At 35.9% G+C, this 25,518-nt stretch overlaps 1 protein-coding gene across 1 annotated transcript in view; it reads right to left on the reverse strand.

The window, feature by feature from the left end:
• The window catches only part of NETO1 (neuropilin and tolloid like 1), an 89,711-nt gene that overhangs the window by 19,397 nt on the left and 44,796 nt on the right, over nt 1–25,518 (reverse strand). Inside the window, exons 5-7 of the mRNA XM_059894314.1 lie at nt 15,643–15,684; nt 15,397–15,524; nt 7,234–7,462 (exon numbers count right to left, since the gene is read on the reverse strand). Of these exons, the coding sequence (XP_059750297.1) occupies nt 7,234–7,462; nt 15,397–15,524; nt 15,643–15,684 (399 nt within the window). The remainder of the gene's footprint in view (nt 1–7,233; nt 7,463–15,396; nt 15,525–15,642; nt 15,685–25,518) is intronic.

Below are 25,518 nucleotides of genomic sequence, written 5' to 3' on the forward strand. Positions count from 1 at the left end.
ACTGAGGTTCCTGCTTTCTTGCTGGCTGCCAACTGGGGGACATTTTTAGCCCCTAAAGGCCACCATCATTCTCTTGTCACATGGCCCTTTCTGTAACATGGCAGTGTGTTCTTTTAAGGCCAGCAGGAGTACTGGCTGCAGCTTATAATGTCTCTGACTTCTTCCATCCCTGACCTTTAGAATTTCTTTTAAAAGGGCATAAAGATTATTATCAATATTTGTCGAGTGTTGTCAGACCACCCAGGATATCTGATACACTTCTATATATCAATAACAAACTATCTGAAAGAGAAATTAAGAAAACAATCCCATTTATAATTACATCAAAATGAATAAAGTACCTAGGAATGAACTTAACCAAGGAGGTGAAAGACCTGTACTTGGAAAACTAGAAGACATTGGTGAAGGAAATTGAAGATGACACAAATGGAAAGCTACACCGTGCTCAAGGATTGAAAGAATTAGAATTGTTAAAATGTCCATCTTACCCAAAGAAATATACAGGTTCAATGCAATTCCTGTCAAAATACCCATGGCATTTTTCACAGAACTAGAACAAATGATTCTAAAATTTGTATGGAACCACAAAAGACCCCAAATAGTTGAAGCACTCTTGAAAAGAAGAATATACCTGGGGGTATCACATTCCCTGACTTCAGACTATACTACAAACTACAGTAATACAAACAGTATGGCACAAAAAGACACATAGATCAATGAAACAGAACAGAGAGCCCAGAAATGAACCCATACTTTCATACTTTCCCAAGACTCCCAAGAGTATCGTTTTATTACAGCATCAACTCAAAGTCCAAAATCTCATCTAAATCTCACCAGCTCAAAGTCTGAAATCTCACCATCTAAGTCATCTAAATATTGTGCAGACAAGGCTCCTGAGGGCAGCCCTTGAAGGAGTCTGGACTTCAGTTCCTGAGGTACAGTTCCTCTCCATGTGGACCCATGAAACCAAAGAGACAAGCCACCTTCCCCAAACTCCCAACACAATGGTTAGACAGGCATCAGAAAATAGTTACAGAGACTCTAGTTCAAAGGAGAATGAAGAGTAAGTAGGAATCACTGGTCCACAACAGTCTTGAAATCCAGCAGGGTAAATGCTGGATTTTTCTTGATTATATTTCCAGTTCTAGGACTATGCCTCTGTAGCTGTGGACTTTGCTCTCCAGGCTCTCAGTTCTGCTCCCTGAGTCATCCTTCTTTTCTCATGAAAAGTAACATGTATATGCAGCTGAGTGGTAGTATCAGATTGCTTCAGGCTAGGGTTCTGATAACTGTTTTCATTTGGTTCTCTCCGTTCCTTTCGGTCCAAGCCGACAGTGTTTCTGCTGAAATAATTTTCTCAAGAGCCTTGTGGGTCTTGCTTGAAATTCACTGGGCTTTGTTCTCTTAGACAAATGCCACACCCATAAATCTATTTGAGAGATTCCTTTCACTCCCCTTGGTTACCACTGTAATGGCTGAGGGTCATTGCCCTTCCCTCCTGGAGACCCTCTAGCTTGACCTAGAGGATCTATAAGGTCCAAATTTAACCTCTTCTTTGAAGGGCCTTTTAGTTACTAAACACTGAGATCTTTTGATGTTTCTGATGGTTGAGCAAAGGTTATACAGTCATATTCAGCCTTTTTTCTCTGCCATATTTTCAGCATCATTTCTAACTTTTAACATCTTTGCCACCTGGAGAAGCTGGGGCTTTAAAAACCATCCAGTCCTAATTCCTTTTAGTTTAATAATTCTTTAGATTTATTTCTCCCCTTCCTCATGTTACTATAAGCAGCAAGAGAAACCAGCCTATACCTCCACCACTTTTCTCAGTAATCTACTTAGTCATAGAGCCAATGTTTGTCACTTACAAGTATGCCTTCTGACATCCCTGCAGGACACAATTTCGCTACACTTTCTGCCACTACAAAACAAGGATCGCCCTTCCTCCAGTTTCTAAAAAATACTCCTCACTTCTATCTGAGCCCCACTGGCAGCCCTCCAAGTCCAGGTATATTCTAACCACCTGTCTGAGGCAATTTAGGTTTTTTCTATCATTATTCTCAAAATTTAACCAACCTATGATCACTGCTTGATCCCAAACCTGCCTCCACCTATCAGGTATTTGTTATAGCAGCATCTCACATACAGTACCAAAGTCTGCAATAGTGTTCTATTGCTGTGTAACAATCACCCCAATTTTAATATCTTAAAACAACACCCAATTTTTATCACACGATTTCAGAAGCTCAAGTACTGGATCCTTTGCTAGAATCTTACAAGGTGAAATCAAGGCATCGGTTGGGGCTGTGGTTTTCATCTGGTTCTCAGGGTTGTCTTCCTAGCTCATTTGGGTTGTTGGTAGAATTCAGTTCCTTGCCGTTATACAACTGAGGTCCCCATTTACTTGCTAGTCAATGGCTAGGGATGGTCTCAGCTCCTAGAGTTCACCCCTGTAACAGGCAGGCAGTTCACAACATACCTGTTTGCTTTCTTCTTCCAGGCCAGCAGTCTTTCTGACTCATGATTCACCTTATTTTGGGGAGCTCACCTGATGAGGTCAGGTCCACCCAAGATAATCTCCCCTTTGATGAACTCAAAATCAATCGACTAAGACCTTATTTACATCTGCAAAATAACTTTTGCCATAGAATGTAATTTAATTACAAAATGATATTGTAGGATTCTGTGCCTTCCACAGAATCCTTCAATTCAACTCCTCTTTGAAATTAAATATTACTGTATGTATATTTCTTTACTGTAAATAAATCTGTAGTTTAGACTCTATGGGCTTTTGCCATAAATTGATATGAAATGACATACATAATCTCATTTTAGCAAGTTATTGTAAACATTATTCCCACATCTTTAAAATGAACAATTTTCTTTTCATCTCTTTTTACTTGCATGTCTATTTTTAACAGAAATATGCTGCCCATTAATCAAGCATTAAGTGATGGAGATTTTATCATGGAGTAAATAAGAGCCGAAGAGCAGCTGAAGGTAGAACTTCAGAAGTCACAATGAGATATTACTATTGTATTCATTCATTCTAGTTACTGCAAATTCACGGTGTGTTCAGGAAAAGGCTGGATCAGAAAATCTGGCTTGTGACTCAGTGTGAAGAGGTACATTTCACTAATGTCGCCATTATACACATACAGTACTTAAATATACAGTTCTATCATAATTGATCATGCATTTTCATAACTATGCTCAACGTTGAAATTACACTAACTATAATCAATTTAAAAAATTTTAGATGATTTTTTTAGAGCAAGACCAACGTCTTTAGAAAAAGTGATGCAAATGTGTAAAACTCTATTCTTATAGGCAATCTTAAATTGAGTCACTAAAATAAAATATAGCATACTTTCAATATCAATGTGAGAATTATTCAAAGTATTCCGTCTTTATCTCAAGTTGGATTCATTCTTCTTTATCCTCAGCTGTGTTTCTAACCTGATTCTCCCTCATAATTGTTGATTTTTGACCCAAGAAAGCAAATTAGTCACAGTGGTTAATACATTTTCCTCTTCATTTCAGAATATATTTAAAGTTTAAATAAGTCATCTTTCTTAGAGAATACTATTCAAAATTAATACCTAAAAATTTGAGGTCTTTTTCGGGTGCCCATATATGTGTTCATCTCCATTGTATAAATTATTTAAGAGTGGACTGAGCATTCTGAGTAATCTGAGTACAAAATGCCATTTGAAGTATTAAAAAGACTATAATCTAATGAAGTAAGACAGTGCCTATTTGGTGATAACACTGATTGTTCTCTAGTTGATAGGTTTCAAAGTTGCTCTAAACGTTTTTTTTTAGCAGCAGCCAACAGCAGTGTGATACCATTAATCAGGGCAGCAATCTCAGGCAGAGCTGAGAAAAGGCTGAGGTGAAGAGTTAGCAAGACAGTAGGGGCAGGAGTATGATATTTATAGGATCTATCTAGGGAAGATGTTATTTCTCATGACACAGTTGAAGGTAAATACTTCTCAATTCAGTGATCTTATATTCCTCCCATTATATTAGAGGATATTTTTCACTGTTGCAAATGTTGGCATTTAATCCAGACTTTTAAAATTCTTCTAAGGTGCCTGTGAAACCTCAAAGTGGTATGACTCATAGTAAGAATTTCTACGCCTCTCTCTTATACACTCATCCTTTCCCTTTACTGTAATTTATTCAGATACAAATGTAAAAATAAAATGAGTTGAAAATATATTCCCACTTGCGTCCATTAGTCAGGTCTTACATTCTTGCCTCCGTGCTGTTTTCAAATCATTAAGCATGGTGTTGAGGGTATTCAGGGAAAGTCAATTAACTTCCCTGGGTCTTTTCTTTTTCTGTTTGAATTCATAAAATGTTTGAGATAGAAATAGATGGCTTCTAAGCTCTTATCTAACTCCTAAAAATATCCTATGGTCCTAATATAAGACATTTTGACAGATATTAGAATAGTGTTGAATATGCCCTAAGCACTTTTCAACACTGCACTGGGGATACCATCTAATAAACATAGGGACCAAGAAAAATATCAAGGTGGTTTCTCATTATTTGAGTAAGAAAAAGCTGGTCATTGATTCACATCTCTAATCTTTATTCCATATGTGTGTGTATGTGGAATAAAGATTAGAATCACCCGTTTCTGAATAAAAGAATTGATTGAAGTCTACTTCCTGTTGTTTTGAAACCTTTCCTCTCTTATCGGGAATACCTTGATTTCAAAGCAAAAATACTTAGTCTATACCCATATACTCCATCACATGCTGACTTTGATAGTAGGCATGTAATAGTAGAATTCTGCACAGTTTTAGTCAAGGCAGAAAAAACAAAATATCATAACAAAACTGCATAGGCAACATGACACAGAGGATAAATTTGTTTCAATCAAAGCTTCCTGTAAATTTATGAGATAATCACGGAAACTGCTACGTAATACTCACTCAGATGAGTGTGATAATCCATCCATCCACTGTGTAGGAACATTAAGTGGCTTTCTTAGGGACAATACCCTGTTTCTTCTGGATTAGTCACTGAAAGTTCACCCACTTGAATGACTGCCAGAGATCATTTAATTACAGAATGAAAACTCTGTCTTTTAGCTCAAAAATATCTCTAATGATATATACACAGTATGATATAATTCACCATTTCTTATATAAGCAGAATTTTAAAGTCTCACAGGTCTTAATCTTCGAGATGAAATGGACCTTAGACGTTAGCTAGTCTCCCTTTTCCCCTGTCCAACCTAGACACTTCCCCTACACCATTCACGCCCGATGAGAACCCATTTCTCATATATCCTTCTGTGGAATATCCTCTGTGGGAACCCATTCAATTTTGGAATATTGCAGCTCCTATGATCTAGACATTTCTTCTCCCTGAATTACACTCAAATGGTTTCCTATAATTAATTTAACAAACATTAATCTTACCTCGCAAACATTAATCCATATCACCCACCTAAGTGTAAGGTAGTTATCACATTTTGAACAAAAGAAATCTGTAAGATAAACATTCCTTCTCCTTTGCCCTTTTCCCATGATTCTAGATGCTTCTGCATCCTGGTCAGTCTCTTCTAATAGATGACCATTCTCCTCAGTAATAACACCCAAAAGAACAGGCTATGCAATTTGCATTTTGACCAGGGCAACTTCCTACAGGAGTATCTTCTTTGAGCTGCTTATTGCATTTTCCTTAATATAAGCCAATACTGCATTAGATATTTTTTGTCAATTATTTAAAAAATTATTGGCTTATGTTGAGTTTGAATGCAATAAAACCTTAGGAAGTCCTAGGAGTCAGAGTTTCTTTACTTGATATATGAAACGTAAGAATACATATTTTAATTTATCTTTACTACATTTTACGGCGTAGCTTTGATAAAAATTGCATATTTTTGTGATAGTTTTAAAAACTTGATTATATCAACTAACATATTAACTAGAACTTCCGTATGTGTTAAATTAGAAAGTTCTCAATCTGTGATTATCCAAGACTGACAAAAAAATTGAATAAGGTACACTCTGCATCTCACCAAAGGCACAATTGACCGGATATGGTAAAGCAATCATCGGTGAAAACACCAAATGTGCTATCTTATAGCCTGAATTTCTTCAAATTCTAAACAAGAAAATGATGAGGGTTTTTTGGCCAGATACCTTGCTGAAATAAAGATGCACTCGTTCTAACATTTTGATCAACTCCTGAAACAAAGACATAGATAGCAACATGCTGTTGAAATCTGCAATAATCTTGGGTGGGAGATTTAACATACTCTGTGATGGTATCAAGATTTAGAAAGACTGAGGGACATTCAGTACTTCTGGGGCCCTAGAATTCTCCAACTGGGTAATTAAAGAGCAACTTAAAGCCCAAACTATTTATTTATGATACAAAGTAATCGTCTAATACATTTAACATTTATGAATTGAAAAAACAGTGACTGCTGTGCCTATCACTGAGAAATCCTTGACATTTCAAAATCATTTTGTCTTTTCTGTTTTAAAAAAAATGTATAGTTTCAAATGGTAAAGTACTGATTCCTTGAAGCTGAATTTCTTAGGTTTATTTTTCATTTGTATAAATTTATTAAACATGAATTATTCAAAGTTTCTAAAGAACAGTTCAAACATATATCTATTAATATAATTTATTATTTGTTAGAACATGATTTTCTAAAATTTCTGTGCTTTGCCCATAACTCTGGGTGTCATCCATTGAGCCGTTTAAACTATTTTCTGGAACTTTTTCTATTTACTCTCTTCCCAAGCAATTCTCCCTCTTTGCCTACTTTAATAGGAGCTCTGTAGTCACAGACCGATTTGAAATCAATGGGACGGCAAGAGAAGCTTACTAAAGAGAACCTACCAAATATTTCTGTGCAGGTTTTTAAGACTTAAAACTTCATTGGAAGCTGCTGTCCCAGTTCCATAGCTTGGTAAGAGCTAAACCAACGACAAACAAAATTCATCATTTCCCAATTGAATAGTGTGACGTGTCTTAAGCAAGGCTATGATTTATATGCTGATATAGGTAATCAAAAGGTAATATGGAACTCTCCTGTCCCTGGGCCAAAGTGAAGGAAAGGGAATCTCAGCGATGTGAACAACTTTTTAAGGTTCAGCCTGCTGTGCTCAAACTGCATGAAGAAAACACCATTAACAGTTTATGAGATTTGCATCATCTGACACATTTGAAGGATAAACAGTGAAGTGCAGAGATTCTTACGTTCTTGAAAGGATGTGAAGAGCATCTGAAACCGGCTGTTGCGACTGCCCTCGTCCGCCCACATGCGGATGACCCCGAGACCTGTACGGAGCATGACGTCATTGGCCACGGTGCTGCAGAACTTGGCTTTCAGATCCTCCACGGAGCTGCTTCCATCATACACCGCCACGAAGTTCCGTTTGCATTCATTTGAATTCTGCATCTCATAGTCCAAGAATCGTAAGTAGATCTGTAAAACAACAAAGATACGATAATTTCCCAGAATGAATATAGGAAAGTAGTTCACTAAGCACCAGAACTTCCTTTCTCTTTCTGTGTCACAAGACAGTCTTGATTGCAATCAATCTTATTATTTTTTCCCTGTGGAAAGTAAAGATGTATGACTCACATCAACTTGTGTTTAAAATTGTTTTCAAATGTTATTGTCCTTTCTTTAGGTAAATGTACCACTTCCCATAGCTGAGTATTTTTACACAAATGATCCTTATTTCTTCTCCTAACTTATCTGGAATCAGTTATTCGTTTTCATACTTACACACTGTTTTATTTTAATCAGCACAAATGTGTTTTAAATATTCCTGATACATTTTTGTTATAGTTCCGTGGCTTCAATTTACTACCAAAAATGCATGGAAATAAATAATTTGTACTAATATCAAACAAAAACAGAAATGGTTTCAAAAGACAGTCTCTGATTTTACTTTGTTTAGATTATTTCACATAACTATGCTGCTTCATTTTTGAGGTTCAGAATATTTTAAAAAGCACAGCTAATCTATGATCATTCTCACCACAACAGGGTCAAGGAATCTTAAGTCCACATAAATAAAAATTAAATTAACAATTAATGAGTAAAAACTACTGTATAACCTACTTTATAGATTACTGTTAAATACTCCCAACAACTCTATAAAGTGGCGCATTTTATTGTCACGTTCAGGAAATGCAGACTCGGATGGTATAAATTGCAAATTAGACACAAGTTCCTTCAAACTCTCTAGCCCATAATCCTTCCACAATATTATACTGCTTCAGACATACTGTTTTAAGAGCAACAGACATTATTTGACTCTGCACAAATGTGCATTAAAAATCACAAACAATTAATTCAACCAATGATAAATATGTATGTATAATGGGCTACTACTCAGCCATAAAAAAGAACAAAATCCTGCCATTTGTGACAACATGGATGGACCTTGAAGGTATTATGCTTACATGAAGTAAGTCAGGTGGAGAGAGACAAATGCTATGATTTCACACATATGTAGAATCTATTAAGCAAACAAACAAAATCAAACTCTTCAATAGAAAAAACAGATTAGTTGTTACCAGAGGGGAAGTGAGTTGAGGGTGGGCAGAACAGGTGAAAGGGGTCAACTGTATGGGAATGGATGGTAACTGGACCTGTGGTGGTGACCACTCTGTAGAGTACACAGGTGGTAAATTATAATGCTGTACACCTGTAACTTATATAATAATAATATTAAAAAAAGAATGTTCCCTCCTCCCACTCCCCAACCACAGCGCATGATTCTCCCTTTGTGCTAAAGTATTTTGAACATATTTTAAGCTTTAGTTACAAGTTATATGTACCTTTTGCTAAACTATGTGTTCCTGAAAGGCTGGGGTGGTGGTGTACTTATTTGATTCTTAGTGTTACACCATGTGTTACGTATGTTAAGCACTCACTCCATAAAATTTGCACGGATGTACATTTAATGACCTACTGATTGGAAATTCTGTTTTCTTTATTAACTTCATTTTTTCAGCATCTGTCTCATATTTATTGGGCACCTATACACCAGACTTTGTTTTGAGTGCCATAAATCATGATAATTACATAGAATAATTGACATTTTATTATTTGCAGTAGAAAATGACATGCAAGAATTTTCAAAACAAGGTATTTATAACTCTAAACTATGACATAAAAGCATATACATCATATGTTGCAGACTTATAAGGAATTGAGTGTAAATAAAATGTGAGTCCCAAGGCAGGAAATCCTCATATAACTCTCAGGAGGAAGAACAAAAAGAGAAAAATAGGGGGAAATGGACAAAACTAAGAAACAATTTAAAGCACTGTAGTTTCATTATGCTTTGCATGGTGAGCAGGTTTTCATGTATATGCAATCTGTAACATCTCAGTTGGAAGCTATCCCAAAATTCCCAAATACTTTGATACTGACTTTAAATTAACTGCCATTACTGCAATCTTATAAAACATACAGCCTAAGAAAGCCTGCCTGTTCTTCATTCCTCCGTCATTGCTTTGTTTTATTCTATGAAAAGTTCAAATATTAATCCTGTAGCCCATCTTGGATCCACTCTTCCCAACCAAATGTTACATTCCTGAAAATTAACCAGAAAATTCTAAATTGTCCACCCTAGGAAGGCATATCTGAAAATGTTAAACCTTCCAAGTTTCTACTAACTGGTTTGTTTTTCAAATTTTCACAAGGATTTGTAAAAAGGAACTGGGTCTGTAGTTAGATGACCTTTACCAGGAAGCTGGAGCACAGGAGACAAAATAGCTTGCTCAAGGAAAATAAGTAAATCAACGTGAGAGCCTTAAATAGTATTAAAATTCCAAACTTTTGCTTTAAAGAGCTCTTCATTAGCCCCATCCTGAAAAAAAGTAAACAAATTGAAAACACTATAAAAATATTAAAAATGTAAATACCTATAAAATCTAGGTATTCTTAGAAAGTAAAAAAGTTGTTAAATGCAACAAAAATCAAATATATATCTATATTCTCAAAAACTATACCATGACTCCGACATAGTTTATTAGACCTCAAAAGAATACGCAATTACAATTGTAAACATACATAGTTACTAACAGGAGAAAACACTGAGTAGGGTAACTGAAAACCCCTCCCTCCAATGTTCTTACAAAGCTATAAAAAGCAAACACCATCCCCACAGAAAGAAAAATAAAGTAATCGTTTGACTAATTCAAGAAAGAAAGATATTTGATCCTGTGACATTTTCAGGTTGAGTGATTCAGTGGCCAAACATGTCTGAACAATTATTTCAGAAACACAACTTAACATACTAACTTAGTATTTCCATCGTGTACTGGCAATAACTTAAGACATTGAGCTAACGCATTATTTCACTCAACTCTCTCAACAGTAATACACACTATTATTATAACTATTTTAAAATGAAAAAACACACCGAGGTTTAGAAAAGCTAAGTAACTTTCTCAAAGTGACACAGGCCCTTTAGTAATAGATTGGTATTGAACTCAGATATGCCTGACACTTTTCTCTTTAGTATCAAAATTTGCAGCCTCATATAATTTTTTTGAAAATTTTCAAAGACTGATATTCCAGAAAGAAAGTTATAGTCTTGAATAAAAACAAACTCCAACAAAATCGACAAATAAGCAAGCAAAGCAAAACCATTTCTATTTTTCTAAAGGGGCTAAGAAACATATTGACGATTGAGATATGAATAACATTCACAGAAAATAAACGTGTCTCTCTGAAGTAAATGGCTGTCTTAAATTTTCTTTAAAAATAAGATTATCTTATAGAAGAATACTGCTGTGGTTAGAAAGACAATTTGCATATTTGGCCCATGTTTTCTAATTTGACAGTTCTAGAGAGTGTGAACTTCCACGGGAGGTGAATGGTTTGCATTCTTACATGAAGGGCAATGGCTGAAGTCTAAGAAACTTCTGTATCTAAAGACTATTCTTATTAGACAGAATACTATTCATAGAGGAAGTGAACGATTACAGTCACTAGATTTTATATATTCACTTCTGAAGCATTCAATCATTTAAAAAAATTTTTTTAATAGTTTAAAAAAAGAAATAAAATATTCCAGTGGGTATTAGCTTTACTGGGTACAGAGCTGTTACTGCAAAAGCCAAATGCCATTAGCCAGAAAAGTGATCAAGTTTTCCCACACTAGTTATAGTATATATCATATAAAAACCCTCCCTACATTAGGATTTAAATGATATCTCATCAGCTTAAAGCTTGTGCCATAATATCACTAAGGGGAAGAATGTCATATGACAATGTTTTTACTTAAGGTAGAAAACCACAGAAAGCTCGTTAGTCTCTCTGCTGAAGAAAAGAGAAAGTGATAAACAGAATCATATATAACTCCAGTAAAATAGTCAGATTACAATCTCCTCTCCGTGAATCATTTTGATGCATTCTTCTTTCTAATCAATCACAAAGAGTTTGAGCTGACAAGATGATTTATTGAATAGGACGTGGGAGGCTTCAGAACACGTAAACAATTTCTAGTAATATCTGTCTTCCAAATCACACTAATGTAGAGAGCAGAATCCCTTTCGTATACTTAAAGCAAGTAAATCTAGCTAACGATTTACTAAGTTAACATACTTCTTACAAACGTGTAATAGCAACCATTCAACCGGCTCTCTCCTCTCATGTCACAATGATATGCAAAATACAAACATTGTTTGGCGCAATTATTTAAGATTTGCCAGAAAAGTTTTCTCCATGATAAATACAAATTAAATACACCACCGTCTGAGAAGCACTAACCACGGTTTCCATATTGCTTTACACTTTGATAAATAAAGCTACATTCTAAAAAGTGTGTAGCCCAAGACTTCTGTGGTTGCTTTTTATTTGTGGCTGGACTTGCCAGGCCTTATAATTTTAGGTAGCATATCCCATGAATTTGGAGGGTAGCACTTTATTTGGAGGAAAAAACCAGAACATCATACTATTGAAAAAGCACACACCCCACACAACAAACCCAGATACAACCATATTAAAATGATTTTCTGGCATGCACAGACAAGTATCAAAATATTTCAGGTCCATCTGAGTAACCCTCCAAAATCTGATGCTACAAAACTGAGATTTCATTTAAAAACAAACTTGAACCATAACATTGGTAGTTATCTAATCAGTTAAGATTTTCAATCTGTTTACCCAATTTTTATCTTCATTTTGGAGATAATAAGGGCAGACTCAATCTTTAGAAGCCCTAAACTTATCATTGTCATCAATTATTGTTGCCACCCTCCACCTGTTGCATTAATTTTCTCCTTGATCCCATAACAAATTACCACAAAATTGAGCAGCTTTAAACAATGCCCATATATTATCGATAGGTTAGAAGTATTGGTGAGCTGGACTTTGTTTTTTTTGCTAAGGTCACATGAGGCTGAAAACTCAACTTCACTATAAAAGATTGATTTATTGTATTTGTCAAGTTTTTCTGTTTTTTATCCTAATTTTAAACAAAGTATTTTGAATTAAGTAACATTTAAAAATTAATTTGAAGTTTTAAATGATGGATAATTAATAAAAGCTAGTTTTATTCTCCCAAGACCTTAATCATTAAATTAATTACCTTCATGTATACACTTCTAAAAGTCTTTTGACTTATTTATTTTCTTGTCTTAACAAATTTGACAATTTCCCCAAAGAGTGTGGTTTTGTGACATCACACTGGACTTCGAGTCAGGACATGGAGAACTGGCTTCAGCCCTTTTACTAACTAATCAAATATTTAAGCAGTTACTTACCATAGATTCATCATGTTTTGGTCTTAAAAGGAGTTTAATATTATCTATGCCAAAAAATTACTTGACTTTTTAATTATTATACAAAATCTCTGCCAAACTTTACTTGAATTCCTCCCGGGGACTCTCATTTGATCTTTGGGCATCTCCATTATTAAAATAAAAAAACAAAAACTTTCTTTATATTGAATATTTCTCTAGATTCAAGCATACAAATAAATTGCAGTACTTGAAAACATGCAGATTAAGCCTTATCCTCTTATTTCTGTCTCCTAACAGTTCTTTAAATGTTTGAAGATTGTCACCATGTCCATTTTTCTAGATATATATACATCAGTTTATTTTTTCCACGAGTTTTAACTGAATGACAGATTTTTCTTGGTACTGGGTATCTAGAGAGAAATAAGTCTCAGCCTTCATGAAATTAACATTGTTACCACGATTGGCTCATCCAGCATTCTTCTCTAGTGGTTCTTTTCTGGACCAGATCCAGAACTAGACACCATAATACTCTCCTACTACCCTTGCTCTAGAATCTGTATGAAAACCAAAGCGTTGCTTACAGAGGCATATTTCAACATCCCATCGTTAACCAACTTCACTATCCTGACTCAACGTATTTATCTGTTAAAGGAGCACATCAGTAACGGATTTCCAACTTTCTTTCTGGCTCTGGTATTCCAGTTTCTAAGAAATCTGGGTTAATCACATTCTAATTAAAGGTGATCATCTGTATTACAATTCTCAAACAAAGGAAATATCAGATATTGTATTTTCTGTTTATGAAAAGGCTGAGAAGCAATATACACTTGATGTAAATTCTAATAGAACCCCAGTAAGCTATTTAGCACTTTCATTGTGTAATATGTTTCACTAGTTATCATTCAAATATTCGCATAAGCCATTTCAGGTTTAACTTGTGCTTTGATAGTCTGTTCTCCGAGGCTGCTAGGAACTCCATATAAATAGAAAGCCCACATAGGCTGTCATCTCCAGTTCTTGCTTTTCTCGACAGTTATTCAAAGCCACTTCCTATCCCTTAACCTTTAATTTAACAGAGAAAGTCTGTCACAATAGAGCCATCTTTGTCCAGCTCTGCAGGCGGCTTACCCTTTGGGTCACAGAATGCCAAATTCTGTAACAGGCAGGTACATTGGGTATTGTTGTTCTGCAATTGTACAGAAGACAGTCTATTTACCAGCTGGAAGGAAATGGTTGTGTGTTTGCAATTCCATAGAAACTGTCTCTTTGACACTGAGGTGACAAAGGTGCTAGTTATGACCATGAGGTGGGACACAAATATTCCCTGTTGAAAAAAAATCTAAAATATCTTTCACTCATAGAGTTTAAGGAAAATAAATAGCACATGTGAACCCACAGATTGTGTAAGGGAGCATAATAAACTGCAATCAGCTCTCACATCATCTTTGTAGTGGGTTGGGTTTTATGTCACCAGTAGCCTTGGATTTTTTTTTGAAGGAGGAATCACTGTGTCTTTCTTCATAATGCAATTAACTTTTTAAAGACTTGTTCAGATGCAAAGAGACCTGCAGTGGCAAAGCTGGAACTTGGACCATGGTCTGAATCTCCATTACCAGAAGTTTGGGGAAAGTGTTCCACACTTCCAAATTATATGCAAACCCCAAAGACATATTCATGGGAAATCAAGTGAAGAAGGACAAAAATATTTCCTGAAATATCACCTCCCTCAGAGATGAGTTTTTATTTTTCCCTCATCCTAAATATCCAGCCACCAAATTCTTTTGTATCTAGCTTGAAACAAGTGTTTCCAAAACAGTGATCTGAGTCTGAATGTGGCCCACAATATATTTACTTTAATACATCTAATGTTTCCCACTTTTAAAATTTATCGTCAACATCTAAAAATCAAGGTAATCAGGGGCTTCCCTGGTGGTCCAGTGGTTAAGACTCCATGCTTCCACTGCTTCCACTGCAGAGGGCACGCGTTTGATCACTGGTCGGGGAACTAAGATCTCACACGTCGCGCAGCATGGCCAAAACATTAAAAAAAAAAAAATCAAGGTAATCAACATAAAATCTAGATTTGGGGCATATTAGGAAAAAAATGGAGGACTTGGTGATGCTGGACCAACATTTTCTCATGATGATCATCAAGGAGTTTAATAGGCAGTTAAGGACCCACTGTCCCTTTTTCATGGCCCTGGTCGCCACTGTCCCTCAGCCCTATTGCAGGTTTATTTTCTATTCCAGAGACACATGACTTTGGGAGCCCTGGACAATTTCTTCCATAGATATGATTGTAGGTTGAAAAGCAAGTAAACTACAGATACTGACAATAAGGACATAAGTTATGCTCAGAACCATAGCTTATATATGACATTTCAATGCATTTTTCAGAGAGGTAGATTTACCCCAGAGTCTCTTATCCAGGTTATCCAATGAGCTCTTCAACATCCTCTCCATATTATTTATGACCTTGAAAGTTACATTAAACAGAGGAAGACGATTTGCAATTCAAAATGAAAAGAAAATGATAGCTTATGATTGCACTCTGAAATGAACGAAGCATGTCCAGTTGGTTCAAAGCAGTGCACGCTGGAGACACTTTGCAAGCCAACTGTCAAACCTGCATTTCACCTTAAGACTGACCTTGGATCGTGGAGGTGCTCGGATGTACCACTTGCAATCAACGGCCTCGCTAGCAGAAGCTTTGCCTTCCTTCATAATTTGTATAGACTCCACAATGCCTTCAGGGCCGCCCATCTCAAACTCACACGCTAAATAACGAAATGCCAAACAAACATACAAAAATGGAGCTTGAGTAATAAACCGAAAGTATATATCATAGCAGAAAACAAAGGCCTCTGAACAGTATTAAATATCTTTTTTACCAACCTGGTAATGGTTTCAAAACTCCAAGGTCCTTAAAGTCAGGATCTTAAAAATTGAGAAAAAGACAATTAGTCTTATTCTGCATTTATGACTTAAAATGAGGTTGAGTAAGATACCATTAAATTATTCAGGAATCTGCCTTATAAATCATACTAGGGGAAATTAAATGATTAAATAAAAAGTGCATGATAATGTTAAGACTGAAATGTTAATTTACATAATGTAATATTATTACTACAGGATTTTTATCAATTAAAAGAAGCCATTTTAAAAAACCTCCCCATGTCATTCCTTCATCTAATAACCAAGTAAAAATCTTACTCATTTTCTTTATAATCAGACAACAGATGTTTTTGTAAAATGTATCCATAGATAATTCAAGGTTTGGGTAAACTTCCATCTCTTCTAGATACAATTATTTTGTCTGATTTAAAAGATTCAATTTCAACTGAAATACTGGAAGCACAAAGTTAAGATGTAAATCCTAGGGTCCTTCTCCCCTGGCTGACTCCACTATCCTGTTTTCATCAAATCTTCTACCGTAACTTTTCATCCCATGCTGGTTTTCAAACTACCACTCAGTCTTCTGTTACGTCTACTCAATATCCAGTCTCTCCCCAGTCTTCTCAATCTACTCCAGTCCAGGAATCTGTCCTTCTCTGCTCATTTGTGCGCTTCAGGGAAGCTTGATTTATCATGAGCCTCTGAAACATCTCAATTGTTATAAGCCAAAAATGGTAGTCTCATTTCCATTTCCTGGAATTGATTTTGAGGTCGGTATACAGCCAGGGTAACATAAAGGTGAGCCTACTGGAGGGCTTCTGAGAACGTTTTCCTTGATAATAAATAGACATAAGGCATACAGTTTTCCCAGCTCAAGTTGTGGTCATGTTTGTGTTGGCGCCTTTGGGATCATGTGTGGTGGGCAACTTGTGATGTTGACAGATGCTAAGGTAAGAAAATGCTGACTCTTATGATGAGCAGAATAGAACCATGGAGAACCGTGAGTCCTTAAGAATATCACTGGGGCCCTGTATTCACCTCGTCTGGAGTTGCACTTCTCTGGGCTTCTTGCTTTTTTGAAACAATACACATCCCTATAGCCTCAGTGACTTTGAATTGATTTTCTCGCATTTATGGGTGAGGGCATCAGAGGCTATGATTCATCTTGGAGGCACATGGTATTCAATTTGAAAGATGATTGTGAATTTTAATTTCTTTTTGCTACTATGGTATCAGTGATAAATCAAAAATCTTACAAAGTTAGAAATGTTTCATAAGACACCACTCAATAATAGTCTAGGGCTGAAATATGAAAGGGTAGCACTCTTTCTGGATAGAATTAGTTCTGGATATTAAGACCATGTGTGCGTGTGTGTCCATGTGTACCTAAATGTGCTTCCTAGTGCGTCTGTGTGTGAACGCACCAAATCCATAACTGCAGGCTGATTTTACTAGGGTCCTTATCGTCACTACAGGTTTTTTTTTTTTCTACTAAGAAAATATTTAATTTTTTTTGTGTTTGTTTTTAAACAGTAATGTGCACTGATCTGTTGAATCTGAAAGTCCTGGATTGTCCCCCCTACAGTTTAGTTATATCACCTATTTAGACTCACTTTATTGCAGGACACTATTAGAATACCAGTGGTAATAAATTTTGAATCAAGATACAAATTCCTTTGTGTAACTGTTTTGAAAACAGTTCTTTTGCTTTTTTGGAGAAGAAAGACAGAAAGAAATACCTGTATGCAATATCCATGAAAGAAATAGAAATGAGGACAACATAGTTTATTTGGATCAGGCCTCCTCCTCCTGGCAGAGATTTTTTCCTTCAACTAAATCAATGGATATTTGGTTATTCTTTCAAGAAACGTATATGTAATACCTACTATGTACAAGAAAAGAACAGTTTTGTATAGAATTACTCAGATTGGCTGTCACAATTAAGCAGTGTTATTGGTATTGAAGAGACCCACCCATCAAGCTTGCCTACCCCAGTTATCTGGATTCTTTATTATTTATTATATCCTTTTTACTATTTTTCATAATGGTCATTATTGCTACTCACTATCTCCTTTTTGATGAGAATGCTTCAGCCTTGCATGGCTGTTGCTATGATTATGTAGTTAGCAACATAATTTGTTGCCTGTGAGAATGTAGTTAGTATACTGTTCTCTAGTTTGAAGGCGAAGATCTGTCATTTTTATAACTCATGCTAGAAAACGTTGAGAGAAATTCCAGTTCTGAGAATTGAAAATGTATTTTTGTCATTGTATTAATGGTGAGAGCACTGATTGTTTAAAAAAAATCTTTAGGAAAAAATCACTTCTGCAATTCCATTTGAATTAGGCACCAGTAATATCACAATCACAGTAACACATGGCCCCTACGAGCTGCAAAATAAATGACAGAAAATAAATGGCACAGTAGTTTTTAAAAACACCCTACACTGAATTTAAGAATATCGAGGTTGACTTATTGCTTCAGGATGTCCAGGGCAATGACATAAATTATTATGCAGAAGCACAATGACCTTGGACTTAATAGTCATCTACTACTCTACAGCTCCCCAAATCCCACTAAGCAACCTGAATAAACTTTTAGAAATACAAATCAAATCATGAAATGCACCTGGCTTTCCATTGCCCTTAAGTTAAAGCCACAGCTCTTTGTAATAGACTGTAAAGTCCTGTGTGTTCTTGCCCCAGACCACCTGGGCCAACACACCCTAGACTGCTAATCTCTGCTCTTTCCTCTCAAAACACGAGGACCCTTTCTATTTCTACAACATTCTAGGCTGTTCTCCTCCTCAGCAATTTGATCTTGCTCTTTTCTCTGTCTTCAGCATCCCTCCCCAGGGCTCCGCACCTGTGACTCTTTCTCATTCTTCAGTTCTTGGCTCAAATATCTCTGAGGAAAGGTCTTCCTGGATGACCCTCTCCAAGGCAGCATTGACTCCCGCTTTCTTTTCTCCCTTCATGGTTTCTTTTATCACAATTCACTATTATTTTGCCAGTTGTTAGCTTTTTATTGACCACTTACTCCCACTAGACTATAAGGAAGTACGCTCTACAGGGGCCTTTATGTCTATTCTTCCTCCCTTTATCCAGGACCAAGGACACTGCTTGGACAGAGTGCGTGCGCAATAAATGTTATCGAATGTTATTGAATTTACATTACACCGACTTGATTTTCTTATATTGTTGACATATGTACAATGCTTTATACCTACACTTTTCCAATGCAGAGGCTCTCACAGGAAATCTATCAAAATTAGGTGCTATATTCAAGACTGACCTCCTATTTACTAAACCTGCATCCTTTTCTTCCTGGCACACAGCTGACTATGTTTCCAGCCTCCCTTGCCACTGGGGATACCATGTCTAATGAAATGTGGACAAAGCATTGAAGTTTACTTGAAGGCTGGGCTCATAAAAACTTCTTGAAAAAATTATCCACTCCCACTTTTGCTCTCCCCTGGTCAACCTCAGAAGGCAGACATTGACGACGTAGAACCCCATCAGCTCCAATTCCTAAATGAATGTGTGGAGAATTAATTTTCCGGATTAGGCTAAATGAGCAAGAAGTAAACTTCAATAATGTGAAATTACTGAGGTTTTAGATTGTTTGTTGTTGTTATTACAGCCATTATTCCCCTAACCCAGCGTTGTTCAAGGCTGAAGTTATGGTCAAGGGCCCCTAGGGTCCATGAGATCCTTTCATGAGACCCAAAGGCTAAAGTGTTTCATAATCCTACTAAAATGACATGTTATATTTAATTTTCCCTGCTATAATCCCTGTAACCCCATTTTTGTCCGATACATTCTAATTTTGAAATCTTGAATTTTGTCTTGTGCCTACATGGAAGCACAGCTAGAATTAGTACATTTCTCTGTCCTATTTTATAAATACACACACATAGATAAAAGTGTAAGTATTATGAAATTTAACAGTATTTCCCCTGAAATAAAATATATTTATAATATAGGTTTCTTACTGTGAAGGATGGACATTTGTCAGAGATGGAGGAGACTAAACCTCACTTTCTCCATCACCATTACACTGTCTATATCCAAAGTTTGAGAAAACAATGAAACTGATATTTCAAAGCGGTCTCTTATTTATGGAAAGGAGAAATCTACTCTGAATAAAATGAAAAAGCTTCACATAAGAAATGAAAAGAAGACAAAAGCTATCTTTCCTTCAGCTTTATTGATGTCAATAAGTTGCCCTATTGTGATTTGGGAAGAAAAATATTTTCTGGTAGTTTTATTGTGACAGTTTGATTGCAACATTATTTTGAGACAAATAATTGTTTGGGAAGTATTGAATATTTTAAATGTAGACGTAATATGCTCTTTAAAAGCTAAAACTCTCTCAGTATTGTGTGTGCCTCTCCAGCCACTGTGACAATTTACCTTGTAAGATGCTTTGGTGGCTTTTGCATATCTAGTTTGAAAGTTATAACAGCTTTTTTACAGGATTTTAAAGAGTTCATCACATTTATGGTTGAAAAATTCAGTTATTTTTCTTTAATGATCGACCTCAAAATTATGCCACAACTGAACAAATGCAATAATACCATTCAAAAATGTCCTATTGCATAACAGTCAGTTAAATTTTAACATCTCTGAAGCCTGGGAAAGAACAGATTTCATTATACTTTTGTTTCTTATTTAGAGTTTAGTTCATTTTCTTTGGAGTAGATCCTTCACTTTCATGAGTCAGAGGACTCTGTTATTCCAATTTCTTTTTCAGCATTGTTAGATGTTAAACTGTGCAGTTGGGTTGAGAAAGCAAGTCTTCAGATTTTCCTAATAAAGGTCTACAATGAGTCTTTAAATATTAAAAAAAAATAATAATTTTTTATTTTATGGTGAAATAACACATGTTAATTTAATAGTTATAAAAGTATATGAAATAATGTTATATACGTATATAGTTATTACATATAACTTTTTATTTGGGAAAATTTTGAATAAACAAAAAATAATATTGCAAAACAAAACAAAAACAAAAGCTAAAAGTCATTTGTTACACTTTTCAAATTAAAAATGACAGTCACTGAAACATGTTACAAAGTAGGTTATTGTATTGTATTGGCTGGAGAAGCACACATAAGACCTGAGAAACTAATAAAGCAACGCCTTTAGTCAGCTGCCATTGCTGAATGTCTACTGGTTGAAAAGTAGTTAAAAAAAAAAAGACAAACCCAGGACACCGTTGCTTTCCAACCATATAGTAACTTGCTGATAGAAAGTTTTAGCTTTAAACAAGAAAACAGAGTTAATATCTTTCTACAGAAACTTACTTTTGTCTAACAGATAGACAGATGTACAGACATAGCTAAGCTTGCTTATTTTCCTTGAATTCGTTCAGTGTCAGCATGGACCAATCATCATAGAGCTTCTTTCATGCGAATGCTTGGCAACAAATGCAAGAAGTACTGAAATATCCAAATGTTGGATGACTTTTAAATCTTATGACATACTGAAACATCTGTGTTGACAATTGCATTGATAGTGCAAAGGCAGTGGTGAATAAAACTGCTGATGCTTTATCCCGAATCAAGACAATGGCACCAAACCTTAGCTATTAGTATTCATTGTATAATTCATCTCCATGCATTCTCGGGGGTAAAAAAACAATTTTACTTTAAAGTCTCCTTGATGAGGCACTCAAAATTGCTAATTTTTAAAAAATGTACCATTTTGAATACATATCTTTTCTGCAGGAAGAACACAGTGAATCTGCTGACTTTTCTGCAGGAAGAACATAGTGAATCTGTTGACTTTAAGGAAAACAAATTGAAAATATTTGCCGCCAACGATAAAATTCCACCTCCGAGCAAACAAAAATGTATCCATCACTGTGTATCTGACAGTTCCTCATACTTAAATAATTTTCCGTGTGATTGTTGTTTATGTGAACAAGTGTGCTTTTTGACATTGAATAATGAAATATGTTCGTATTTGGAAGAGTAGCACAACCATGATCCAATAACTGTCATCTAGTTATGTTTGGTGTTAAATAATTATGCATGGGTAAAAGAGGCATTTGAAGAGCAAAATACATTAATAGATGTTAATGTTAACAGAATACAAAAACTCCATTGATACAGTTTCACATTCCCCATTGCAACTAACCTTTAAGAAACTATCACTTTTTGAGGTTTGCGCTAGTATCCATCTGAAAAGGCTATGAAAACACTCTTCCCTTTTCCATCTACATTTCTGTGAGGCTGAATTTTCTTCATATACTTCAACCATAAGAACACACTCCAAAGATGTAATGCAGAGGCACACGTGAGAATCTAGCTGTCCCCTAATAAACTAGACATTAGATTTACAAAAATGTGAAACAATGTAATTCCCCTAATTATTATTTTAATATTTATTAATAGATATGTTCACTTTCATCAGTTTTTAAAATATGCTTTATGTTAACACATAATTGGTTTTCAGGGTAATTTTTCTATGAATTAATAAATAGCTATTTAAAATTTTATCAGTTTAAATGTCTAATATGATAAATATTGAATGATATAGCTAAATAAGCTGAAGCATTTTGAGGTCTTCAGTATTTTTTAAAGAGAAGATAAGGCTTTTGAGACCAAAATATTTCAGAACTTCTGCCTGAACGAACCCTATCTTTGAATTATGGGTAAATGCCTTCTCCCAACAAAAATCTAACTTACAATTTATCAGCTCAGGACTGTGCAATTCATTTATTTTATATTCCAAGGAAATTTCCACAGTGCTAGCCACCTGGTAGTTGGACCTTCAGTAAATTATTGTTTATCTGATTAGATTATGACTAAATCAAAATCAGAGGCATCTTCATTTTACAAATGAACAAAATGGGGGTTCAATAACTTTAGAAAAATAAACTTTTTCTGATCCAAAACCTAAACCTAAAACTTTGAACAAATCACTAAGTGGTTCTGAAACATATTTTTCTTAGCTAAAATCAAGATGCTGGTTTAGGTTTTTATAGCACAAGTGTGCCATTATATCACAGAGCACAGTAGCGTTGCTAGAACAATTATTGGAAAATGTAATTGCCTGACGTGGCCATGTAACTATACCTGCAAAACCCTCTGATTATAGAAATCAACTTTGATACTTTAATATGCTTGCAATGCACAGCTCAACCACCTGACGGGCTAGTCTTAGAGAAAGATAATCAATATTTTCGTCAAATTTCCACCATCTCACACATCCTGAATTTTGTCATGAGCTCCTCATGTCTCCACTTCTCATCTCTGCTTACTTTTGAAAGCCTGTAATGTCTGTACGTGTATCTTTATTAAATCAGCTTTTGCATCAAAACTAACTGCCCACTTCAATGGGTACTTTCCTGTCCTATTTTATCTGCCTTCAGCCCATCACTGTCGACACCTTGCTTCCTAGTCAAGATTTAAAAGCACTATTTGTGGTTTTGGAAATCAGTTAACTGAATTTAAGATGCTGTTTGAAAAATCGATTGCAAAAAAACAAAAGCAAAAACTTGACAGCGCAGTACTAAGATAGCTTGCATCATCATAGTATTTTACTAATCCAATTTATTTCACTCTTCTCTAGAAGAAACATCTTTCTAGTACAAAATTCATAGCACAATTATTTTAAGCCTCTTTTAAAGCATTACTGTTATCTATGACAATTACAGCTTCATACTGAGTTTGCCTCCCTAAGGGTCTTAATGTTGGCATAGAGTTTACATACCATGACTTCTTTTTTCTAGTTTAACATAAAATTTATTCATATATGAGTTTTAGAAATCAAAACTTACGAGAATTTTAGGAGGGAAGCTTGCAAGCCCCATAAAATATTATTGACATTTGCATGACCTGTAGAGATGTATTGCTTCCTTATTTTACTGACTTAGCAGTAATATATTATGTTTCTCAAGATACTTGTATTCATAATTCTAAATATATTGAGAAAATGTATTCTTTCTTATAAAATGAATGCACAGATGCCGGTGCTGGGTTTTGCTTGTGTTCATATTAAATAGGCTTTTACAAAGTTTGTTCTTGATAGTCACAAGGCAATAGTATTATTCTATGCAGAAAATATGTATTTACTGTACAGAATAGAGAAAAACCTTGAGGGAAGGAGGGAAGAAGAAATCATCAGAAGACCAAAAGAATAATAAAGACAATTTTTAAAAAACGAGATCGTCCAAAACTGGTGTTTGATGTTTGTATATTTGAATTAGCTATCATAGAACATATTAAATTTTCTGTTCAAAGGAAACCAGGGAAGTTCTTGATTGATTATTAGCAAACCGCTCCCCTGCCACCAAATTCTCTCAGAATGCCCTTATTCATTCATCCAGTAAGTGATACTGAGCAGGGTCTCCTAGGCACAAAAGCCTTTCCGTGTCCCCCATTCCTTGATTACAGGAAATGGGCTTCATTCAGCCTCCCTGACCTTCCCTGAGTTCCAAGGAGCAGGTCCAAACAGTTGCTAATTAAGGAAGGGAGGGGATGAAGAGACCAGGGAGGAACAGTCAAAGAAAAAACAGTGCAGCCTTGGGGCAGGGTCCTGGTTCCCCCTAAAAAGAGATACACAGAACAACATCTCTGAGCTGTTTTGCAGATACAGAAACCCCTGCCAGGTGGGAGGAGTTAGCGGTATGCTGCCCACAAGCCCGTAGACCCCAGACAGTTGGAAGCACAAGGCTGATGATGCCGACTCCCCATGACCTCACCACCAACCAATCAGAACAATGTCCACGAGTTGACCACGCCCTCTTTGAACCATTCCTCTAAAGCTTCTCACTACCCCCTCCAGGTCGGGACACGCAGTTTGGAGGGCATGAGCCTGCTGTGGCCCCCTTTGCCTGGCAAAGCAATAAAGCTATTCTTTTCTATTTCACCCAAAACTCTGTCTCCAAGATTTAATTCGGTGTCACGGGACAGAGGCCAGATTCAGCTTCATAAGGACTTCCTAAATCACGTGAAACCACAAATAAATGAGTCCATCTTCTGAACCATCTTCTTCACTAGAACTGATTTAATGGACATTTCTTGCTGGCACAACTGTGGTGCCAGCACTGTTAGTGACTAAAACACCTCCAATGGCCTCCTCTCTCTATCCATTACTTCCCATTTACTCCCTTCTCAATACCTATTCACGTTTTTTGACATGCACAGCAAGTATTGTCTGGTAATCAGGAGGAAGGGTGGAACATTGACCATAGAAGGGTTTAGGGTAAATAGTTCGGCAGGTAGTATGAAACTGGATCTGAGGTTTTATGCCTAGAAGAGTCAGAACAGGAAATTACTTCATGAGAGCAATTTGAGAGTCTGGGAATAACTAACTGTTTTGGAACGTGAGCCAGCACGTGTAGCACGTGGCTGCAGAGGAAAAGAATTCTCCCGGCTCTGATATGCCAAGAATTGAAAGCAGGGGTGGCGCCACAAGTTGTGTGTGTGCGTGGTGAGGAATGGCATTATCCTACATCAGTATCTTTCATCCCACTTAAGTCACTGTATGCTAAATAATTACATCAGTGAAAATGAAAAAATTAAAATATTTTGTTAAAATATTACATTTTCTCAGTTTTATTTAAAAATATAAATGCAAATATCCTGAAAAAGCCTTATCAGTTACAGCTAAGTAAATATACTACGGACACATAAAGTGGTACAAGCCAAGCAAATTTAGCTTCAAGGCAAGATTTTTTTGTGCTTCCAGTCAATTTGATGAGCTTTAGCCCCTTCTAAATAGAACTGGAACAGCCTCTAACTGGAAACTTTGGGAGTGTCCTCTGTTGGTGCCCCTGGCAAGGACACTAGAGTTTTCATGCCAGGCACTAGCAGTGCCCATGGGCAAGTAGAGCCATAACGGGACTAGAATAAAAGAGCAAATG

The sequence above is a fragment of the Balaenoptera ricei genome, chromosome 14 (assembly GCF_028023285.1).
Source record: "Balaenoptera ricei isolate mBalRic1 chromosome 14, mBalRic1.hap2, whole genome shotgun sequence".
In the NCBI taxonomy this organism is placed as follows: Eukaryota; Metazoa; Chordata; class Mammalia; order Artiodactyla; family Balaenopteridae; genus Balaenoptera; species Balaenoptera ricei.